Below are 10,511 nucleotides of genomic sequence, written 5' to 3' on the forward strand. Positions count from 1 at the left end.
TCATATTTTTTGGCTTTTGTCGGTTTACAATTTGGGTAGTGTTTACACACCTGGTACGGTTTTTGGTACACACACGCTTTTGAGACAAAAAAACATCTAAACAATGACAAATCCATGTCTAAAATCAGCCGCACTTAAAACTAATACCATTAAAACATCAATAATCAAACTCCAATTATGTTGCTTACCCCTACCGCTCCAAAAGATGTAGACTACGATTCCGAAGGTAGACCAAGTTCGTTGTGATTTGATGCTGGCAAACATAATTCGACACCACAGAGTGTTAGGAACTTAACAAATTAGTAAATAAAACTTCTCCAAAACATTTGAGGCATAACTTCTCCACCTTACCAAAAGATTTACCAACCGAATGCAGCCCACGTTGAACTGGAATATCAACTTAAAGGAGAAGTTGACAGAAAAAGGAGAAAGAGGGAGAGTCAAGTATTCGGCCAAGGGAAGCAGAGAAGAACTAACGTCAATTTTCCCTTCTCAGAAAGAAACCGCAAATTAAGAGTGAAGAAAGAACAAGAATTCGGTAATGGTTTTAGGGAAAAGATAGAAACTGAGGCGAGTAAACCAACGAAAGAAAACGAATCGATAGGGACAAGAAATATAAAATCGGTAGCACAAGAGTGATGTTAGGGAAAGCAACAGTGGCAAAGGGAGGAGTTTGGGGAGCAAATAACTCGACAAAAAAAACTAAGAAAAATGGACAGAAAGCCTTTCCCAAGTCAAAATTTTGAGAGAAGAAAAGCAAAACTAAAATAAAATAAAATAAAAAAAGTATTCAAATTCGGCACCAACTCTCATCATATCCTTAAAACTTCTCCTCAAAATCCTCACTACCAACCCACCATAATTCTCTCAACAACCGAAACCAACCTTCATTCAAACACTTCAGAATTTCGGCTGGACCAAAATACCTAACCCGACACAAGCAATAAAATAAAACACTCTATCGCACACACTAGGTCTCAAACTTAAGACCTCCAATACTTACTATTATACTTATCCACCAAACCAACAAGTTCATTCCAACATATTTCACTAACATTTATTTATAAGCCTACTGGCTAAAGATAAGAGTTTATTCAATTAAAAACAAAATTTTGCCTAAGCTAAGGCTAGAACATGGGACCTCTCAAACACTTTCTAAAATACTTAACCACTGAAGTAAACATATATTTATGTCACAAACATACGAAAATAGATATATCAAGGGATTTTTGGGGCGTTACACTTTTACAACTCATTATATGATTAATGTTTTATCAATTTGGCCATTAAATTTCATATTCTATTCATATAGATCATTCATGTCAAGTTTTGAATAAATTAAAATTTTCTAACAATTTCTTTAATATAAAAAAACTTTCAATCGTTGAGTATATATTAATAAAGACGATATTCTCGATCAATATGATAAATATATTGAATTGATTTGAAATTTTAAGTGTTGTCAAGTAAAAATATATTGATAAATTCAATAATCAAATTGTTACAATATTAATAATATGAAGAATTATATATATGTATTAATAATTATAAAATATATTATCATATTATGTAATATTATATCTATACTATAATACTAATACATAACATATTGATTATTATATATGTATAGTTTATTATCTTATGTAGTAGTATATAGTATATTACAATTAAAGATTAAAATCGACATAATTGACCAAATCAAGCCAATTTCATAATTTGATCAAATTGATTCAGTTAAGTCGACTTTGATTTTGGACTAATTAATATATGTATACCTAAATCCAAATTCAATTATATCATATCCACACTTGAATGTACTCTCTAAAAATCAAACTCAAATAAAAATAATACATTATCTAAAATCCAAACCCAAAATATAATTTCATTCAACTCAAATCCATAAATATTAAATAATTTAATTTATAAAATTAACATAAATTCAATGGAATAAAGGAGGACTACTACTTTCTAAAAGTTATTGATATTCTAATTTTTAAATATTTATTTTAATTTTGATTCATATTTTTTAAAAATTATTACAAAGATTATAATTTTTAATTGTAATTTATAAGTTGAAATTTTGGATGTTCCTCTTATTTGAAAATTTAGGAGTTAGACTTAAAATGACTTCGTTTTCTAATGTTGTTGGAAATGATTTAGATTGACCAATTGAACTGATTAGATCAAAAACCAACAAGAGTATTAGTTCAAATATTAACAATAAATTTTGGAGGGGTTAAAGTGTAATTTTATTATTTCTAATTTAAAATTTTATAAATTTTAAAGGGTCTAAATAGAAAATTTTTCATTTTCTAGCCCCAAACTTCATCACTATTGTGCTTAGGACGAATTCTAAACCAAACTCGCTTTGTTCAAGGGCAAGTGGTAGCATATGTGCCCTTAGATGCCATATAGTGGGCAAGAGTTCAAACCCTTTCAATCATGCAAATCACACATCCCTTTAGTAGGTGATTATGTACCATACACGATTCCATTGGATAAAGTCTTCTCTTACTCTGGGAATCTCAAGTAGTTCTCGATGGAGTCAAGAGATAAAATCTCAATTTAAGATAATACAAGATCTCAACTTAAGATAATGCCAAATAAGTTGAAACTGTCAACACCAAGCAAACAATGCTTCAAAAATTTATGTCGAAAAAATTAAAATTTCCTCATTCAAAAACAACTTTTCATTTGAAGCGAGAATATTTTATCTTTTATGTTTTTTTTTTCTAAAACTCTTTATGAATTTTTTTTGTCCTTAGTTTCTAAATATTATATATATATATATTAAAAAGAAGTAGGTCATATTCAATGGTTATTAATATCATACTATAATAATAAAGGCGGTAATCAATCTCCCGAATGGACACGACTCTTCCCTCACTAATGCCCCATATCACCGAGTGGACATTGGAAGTTGAATGCAGTACTAATTTGCCTAAATTTAATATTAAATTTTAGATTCAAAATTTTCACAGCTACAAGAACGCATATATGTGTGAGTCGCTGTGTAAATCAATAATAAATATATAAAAAAACTTAAATTAAGCTTTTTTTTTCTCTAAATGGCACGTTAATAAGTGTAAGTAATATTGATTTTAAAATTTGAAATACAAGGTAACTACATTGTTGCTTAAACTAAAATTAAGTCTGCTATTTAGCTAGTCCTTTGTGTTGCATCAATATAGGTTAATATTTAATGGAGTTAAACTTCTTGATAATATACACATTTTCTGTTTTTATCTGAACAAAAGAAATAATAGGGAGGACGCAAACGCGGAAACTCCAAACGCAACGCAAAGCGTATCTAAAGTCCCTTCCCTTCTCATTTTCCTTTCTTTCCTTTCTCTTTTCCTTTCCAAAAACTCCTCCACTTCCTTCTTCCTTTCCGATTCCCTCTTCTTCCCTCTCCCCCTTTTACCCGCCATTCCTCTCGTCAACATTACCAAACTCTCCTTCCCATTCAGATACATTCCATCCATGTCCTCCAACTGCAAACTCACCTCTCTCACGTGCATCTCCCCCTTCGCCGAACCCCCGCACGTGACCACCACCCCGCACTGCACCAATTCTGTCGCTACCCCAATTCCTCCTCCGCCCACTACCGATGCGAACTTCACCTGCACCTCCCCGCTCAGCCAGTGCTGGTGTACGTTCACCGGCCTTTGACTCGAGAGATTCATCGCTCGTTTCCCTATGGGGTCGATCATGATCCAACTCAACTCCATGTCTTCCTCCAGATACCTGCATGTGTCGTCCTTGTCCGGGTTTGGTATCCGGGTCGAAACAGCTTCTTTGGGATCTAACAAATCTACCCGAAACGGTGAGCATTTGAACCAAGCGCTTACAGTTTCCGTTTCGACGACTTTGCTGAAAATGAGCTCCTTCTTGTAATAGATATCGACGGCCGAGATTATTTCCGATGGAAGATCAGGAGGATTCTCCGACGAGTTCCCGAAGCTCACGGGTTCGATAGCTAATGGGAAGGCGTCGGAGAAGAAGGAGCGGGGACCGTTGTGGAAGTTAGAGATGACGTGGCGAACACGTGAAGAGGTGGTGGAAGGCCACGTGGAGTGACAAATATTGGTCCAGAGGTTTTCCTGCGACGCAAGTGCATGGAGGTGAGTGGAGGCGCAGGAGGCGGATGCGAGAGTTGGGCCATCGAGTCGTGTGAATATGTGAGTCTCTATGATGTCTTGATGGACAGTAGAGATGGTCGATGCGTTGTTCTGATCCACGATGGTGATTGCTGGGGAGTAGAGTGCAGATAACGGTGGCGATGCGGAGGAAGTAGTGGCCATGGTTTTTGAGTCTTTCCGTGTTTGCAGCAGAGCATTTTGCATCTTGAAGTTTATATAGGAATGATTTCTGCAAAAATTATAAAATGCCCTCTATTTTGCAATAAATAACAAACGTGCCATTTGAAATTTAAAAATGATTATATATTAGCAGGTAGTTTGACTAGTACCTGCTCTTTTATCGGTTGTCATTGATGCATGCAACTTGCAAAAAGGTCTGTTTTGTGGGTTTTTTTTTTTAATATAAAACTTAAATTTAGCCATCTTATAATTTCTGCCTTTCTGAGATTTCCAATTTTAACTAATATCATTCATTTTAAAGATATTTGTATAATTTAGTGAAAGTTACCAACACCTAAAATATATTTATATTAAAATTAAGATTAATTTCTTAGGCGGAATCAAGTATATGGATTAGTTGCTTAATTCCACCTTTTAAATATTACAAAAATTAATCTTTAATAATAAACTTTCAGCTAATTGAGGGATTTTTACTAAAATATTACAAAAAAAATTAAAAAAAAAACTAAAATAATATAAACTTTTTTTATTTACCAAAATAATATAAAAAAATTAAAAAAAAAACATGTCTGAAGGAGGGTCTGCCACAGGCGGCACTTTTGGTGCCTGTGGCAGAGGCGGCACCCGCCTATGGTAGAGGCGGCACCAATTGTTAGTATTTTGGCCCTCTATTCGTATTTTTTCCCAGATTTTATTACTTTTAAAAAAATATAATATTTTCTAATTTTTTATTTTACATTATTTTAATACATTATATTTTAAATGTATTAATTTAATGTGTTTTTAAATAAATTAAAAAAATCTTTATTTCGGCCCTTTGTTAGTATTTTTTCCCCGGATTTTATTACTTTCAATAAAAATATATTATTTTCTAATTTTATTATTTTACATTATTTTAGTACATCAAGTTTGAAATGTATTAATTTAGTGTTTTTTTAAATAAATTTAAAAAAATCCTTATTTCGGCCCTTTGTTCGTATTCTTTTCCCTAGAGTTTATTACTTTAAAAAAATATACTATTTTCTAATTTTATTATTTTACATTATTTTAGTACATTATGTTTTAAATGTATTAATTTACTGTGTTTTTTAAATAAATTTTAAAAAAACTATTATTTCGGCCCTTTGTTCGTATTTTTTCCCCGGATTTTATTACTTTTAAAAAATATAATATTTTATAATTTTATTACTTTACATTATTTTAGTATGTTATGTTTGAAATGTATTAATTTACTGTGTTTTTAAAATAAATTTAAAAAAAACCCTCATTTCGGCCCTTTGTTCGTATTTTTTCCATGGATTTTATTACTTAAAAAAATATTATTTTCTAAATTTATTATTTTATATTATTTTAGTACATTATGTTTGAAATGTATTCATTTAGTGTTTTTAAATAAATTTAAAAAAATCTTTATTTCGGCCCTTTATTCGTATTTTTTCCAGATTTTATTACTTTCAATAAAAATATATTATTTTTATATTTTATATTATTTTAGTACATTATGTTTGAAATGTATTAATTTACTGTGTTTTTTAAATAAATTTAAAAAAACTATTATTTAGGTCATTTGTTTCTATTTTTTTCTCCGGATTTTATTACTTTTAAAAAATATAATATTTTCGAATTTTATTATTTTACATTATTTTAGTACATTATGTTTGAAATGTATTCATTTAGTGTGTTTTTAAATAAATTTTAAAAAAACCTTATTTCGGCCCTTTATTCGTATTTTTTTACCGGATTTTATTACTTTCAATAAAAACACACTAAATGAATACATTTCAAACATAATGTACTAAAATAATGTAAAATAATAAAAGTAGAAAATAATATATTTTTTTAAAGTAATAAAATCCGGGAAAAAAATGCGAACAAAGGGCTAAAATACTAACATGTTGGTGCCGACTCTGCCACAGGCACCATTAGTGCCGCCTGTGGCAGCCCCTCCATTCAGCCGTTTTTTTTTTGTATTATTTTGGTAAATAAAAAAATTTTATATTATTTTGATATTTTTTTATTTTTTTTTGTAATATTTTGGTAAAAAACCCTAATATTTCACTGTGTATGCTTTTATTAAATGAAAATGAATATTATTAATTCATTTATATTTTGTGGTGCAAATTAATTGGTTTATAAAATTGAAGATTAAAAAGAAGTGTAATTAAATATGCATTTTCCTTTAGTTTGTCAATTACTGCTCTGGCAAAGCTCTAGAAGGCCATCACAAAAGCACCAGAGCCAATTTAAATATTTCATTTTTCTATAAAACCTACTTTGCTCCTCCTACGTTTTACAAATTATGTTTCTTACCATTATTTTTCTAAAAGTTATGACACATCAAAGTCATAAAATTAAATTTCAATAAAAAATACTAAAATGAAAAAAAAAATTAGTCCATTATTAGTGGAGTTAAAAAAAAACTTCTCATGTGTCTTAAGAGAATATTAATAAAGTTAAGGTTTAAAAGTGTAAAAAGCCTTCAAACTCTTTCAAAAAAGCAATTAAGCCCCTTTTTTCACTTAATTGAGTATTTAAACTTTTAAAATGTACCAAAAAGGCCCTCAAGCTTTTTCAAAAAAGTAATTAAGTCCCTATTTTTTTGCACTCAATCGAGCATTTGAATTGCCAAAATGCATAAAAAAAAGAAGCTATGGGCAAATCTAGGAGACTCACAGGGGTCCAATATCCCCTAAAATAGAAAATTTTCTATTTAGCCCATTTATAATTTATAAAATTTTAATTTAATCCTCTAAAAGTTATAAAGATATAGACTATTAAGATAATGTATTATATTTTTACATAAAAATATTAATACAAGTGGACCGATTGAACTCGAGTTTAACATTTTTATCTGGATTAAACTTAAACAAAAATTTAAACCCAAATTTAAAAAACAATTATTTTGTACAAATCAAATAAAAAGTAAAAGTAAAAGGAAGAAAAGAATTGGCATTCATGATATAATGTTAGAAGTAATGTCACATCATTTCAGGTATATCTTTTACTGTTATATTCTCAGCACCACAACTAACGTAGAGGAATGGCAGTTTTGTTAAAATAAAACTAATTATTTTCATTTTTGTATATAATAAAGTAAAAAGAGGAGGATAATTTAACAAAAACATCATTTTCATTTGTCTTCTATTTTGTATCTTTGTGTTTGACATTTTCCTAACCATTCCATTATCAAATAATTAATTATCTATCGTACAACATGACGTATTGGGAGGATCTTTATCCTGATTTTCCTTTTTTCTTTTTTTTTTAAAGTAATTAATTAGGAGTCAAATAAATATTATAAATTACAAGCCAACTTCACCACATTGGGGAAATTATTTGTTTAGTAATTAATTATGTTATTAAGTTTGAATTCACAAAATCACACCCAGATATTAAATTGAACCTTAAATTTCAGATATAATGAGTGGGATATACTGACTAAAGCCACTGATTTTTGAAACCACTGTTTTAATAAATTGTGTAAACTTAATGGTTTAATGAGGTTAAATTAGGCAATGGAGATACATATAGTGAACTAAATCAGTTCAAATTCTACTAAATTATGGATTTAATTTTTTTACTTAAATTCATCAATTTTAATCCATGTGTTTTTTAAATTTTGAAATTTTAATCTGTTTGGTTAAATTATGTTATTAGTCCTATATTATGCCTAAATTTATAGATTTAGTCCAGTTCACCAATTGGATTATTCTTAGTGACTATCTTTTTTGAATTTAAAAATTTTAGTAATATGTAAAAATAACAAACAAACATAGCATTATACATGTGATAATATGTTTGACACATTAAATTTTAAAAATAATAAAACTTAACTTAATGAATTTAACAATTATCATTTGGTTGACACTAAAATTTTTAAATTTCAAAAGTACAAGAACTAAAATTATCAAATTAAAACATAGATACTAATTTCACAAGTTACACAAAGTATAAGGTCTAATAGTAGAATTTGACCATTAAATCAAGTGGCTTTTGATTAGGTGTTTTGAATGGGATTCCAATTTGCCTGCTTTTGTGACGTCAAACAATTAGCCTTTCATATAAAAAATTTTCAGATTGATGTCCCTTTTATTTATTTTATTACTTAATGGAATTCAGATTTTGTTTTGGGTTAGTAGGAGTGAGTTTTTTGTAAGATAATTTTTTATTTTGTGGATTTACATATTAATATAATGGGTAAATTGTAAAAAGTAGTTAACCGATTATATCTTTCATTTTATTTTCATCGTCTAACTATTAATTTTTTTATTTAATTATTAATTTTTTTAAATTAAATATTTTAATCATTTTATGTTAGTTGCTATTAGATGAGTAATGGAAGCAGATGTAGTTTTTATTATTATTATTATTAGTTTAATAATAAAGTCAATCTTTTAATATTTACACATCCTATCAATTTACTCTTAAATATAAAATATTAACAAAATTAACCATCAATATTTACGAAATTACCATTTTAGTTCAAATTATAAAAATATCAATAAATTTAGCTACAAATATTTACAAAATTTATCAATTTATTTCTAATTCTAAAAATTTAAAAAAAAAATCTTTTTTTAACCTTTCAACTCAGCGTTATTTTTTAGCATCACTTAAAACCTTTGAAGCTAACCAATAAAAACTTAATGAAGCATTTTTCTAAATCCATTTTTTTCCCCTAATTCGAACATAGACAAGCCCCAGCTAGCCGGTGAATGAATCTAGGCTAGTACAACACCATCGATGGCAAGTCTACTGCAATAACACCACCTTGACCTCAAAGATGTCAATTAGCAGAAAATGCTTCAAAATTATAAAAGAGAGAAAGAGAGTTTCAAAAAAATAATCACAAAATCAATTAAATCGTAAATGAAATTTCGCTACATAAGAGAAATTAGCATAAATGCTTCAATTTGAGGGGAATTTTAAGGGGAAAAACAAATCAAGAGTGAGATAATAAAAAAAAGAATTAAATGCATACAAAACTTGAAGTAAAAAAATAAACTAAAAATGGTGAAATTACCTTAACGCAGAGAAGAAAATATATGAATGAATCTGTTCCTCGGTGACACACTTCCTGTTATGATTTTGATTTTAGCTCCCCTAAAAAATCAAAGGGTGAGCTAAAGGGCTCACTATGGAATTTTCTTTTAAAATCTTTTTTTTTTTTGAATTTTTAGAGTTAGAACTAAATTGATAAATCTTATAAATATTGAAGGCTAAATTTATTGATTCTTTTTTTAGAATTTGAACTAAAATGATAAGTTTTGTAAACATTGGAGGGCTAAATTTGTTACTAGACCAAAAAAAAACTCACATCAGTTTCCGCCACTCATCTAACAACAACTAACGAGGGGTGACTAAGATATTTAGTTTCGAAAAGGTTGGTGACTAAATTGTAAAAATTAATAGTTGAGTGAGTAAAATAAACTAAAGTCATAATTTAGTGACTATTTTTATAGTTTAGGTTAATTGTGAGTGGAATTGTAAATATATCATTTGATTTTGGTACGAGTTTATACGTGTAGAAGGCTAGTAATATAACTTTAATAATGACTGATGGTCTTTTACACAAATTAACAACGATTTGAAGGTGTAAAGATCAGAGAACAAAAGAGAATCACGTTATAATTATTCGTGGGAAACTTACATTCTTAGGAAAGTAAATTTCTTGATAAAATGAAATTACAAATATTGAAATAACATCTCAATTAATTAAATCCCTTGGAAAGTGAAAATATAAAGTGATTCCCATGAGAAAATTACTTTCATTTGTAAATAAAAAAATTACTAAAACAAAATTAATTTTCTTTTATTTAACTTATTTATCTAATAAAAACATAGCTTTGTTCTTCATCTTTACAACTTCAATTCTTTGTTTCTTGATAATATATTTGTATAAAGAAAACTTTGGACGGTCAATGTTGATAACCTTGACAATTTTTTCTTTTTTAAAAAAAATATATTTCTAACTTCAACACGTTTTTCTAATTTCAGCATTTTTTAAAAGTTTAAGTATGTGGTTTACTATATTAAGAAGTTGAAGTTATTTTTTTGATAATTTATATACAATTGAATATGCGACTTATTATATCAAAGTTTTTTATATAACATAATTAGAAAAATCATTTTTTAACTTTAGAAACGGCTTAAGTGGTTTTATATTTCAAGCTATATTAACAATATTTT

The 10,511-nt window shown here is 28.2% G+C and overlaps 1 protein-coding gene across 1 annotated transcript; it reads right to left on the reverse strand.

Moving 5' to 3' along the window:
* Window positions 1–3,082: 3,082 nt before the first annotated feature.
* Window positions 3,083–4,427, reverse strand: LOC107899739 (probable F-box protein At2g36090). Its single transcript, XM_016825525.2, has one exon. The coding sequence runs from the start codon at window positions 4,344–4,346 to the stop codon at window positions 3,243–3,245; it is 1,104 nt and encodes a 367-aa protein (XP_016681014.1). The 5' UTR covers window positions 4,347–4,427; the 3' UTR covers window positions 3,083–3,242.
* Between the last annotated feature and the right edge of the window lie 6,084 nt (window positions 4,428–10,511).

Source organism: Gossypium hirsutum, chromosome D04, assembly GCF_007990345.1.
Source record: "Gossypium hirsutum isolate 1008001.06 chromosome D04, Gossypium_hirsutum_v2.1, whole genome shotgun sequence".
Lineage (NCBI taxonomy): Eukaryota > Viridiplantae > Streptophyta > Magnoliopsida > Malvales > Malvaceae > Gossypium > Gossypium hirsutum.

Bases quoted from the DNA above. Each gene is read 5' to 3' on its own strand.
- LOC107899739 (XM_016825525.2), bottom strand. From the start codon at position 4,346: ATGCAAAATGCTCTGCTGCAAACACGGAAAGACTCAAAAACCATGGCC.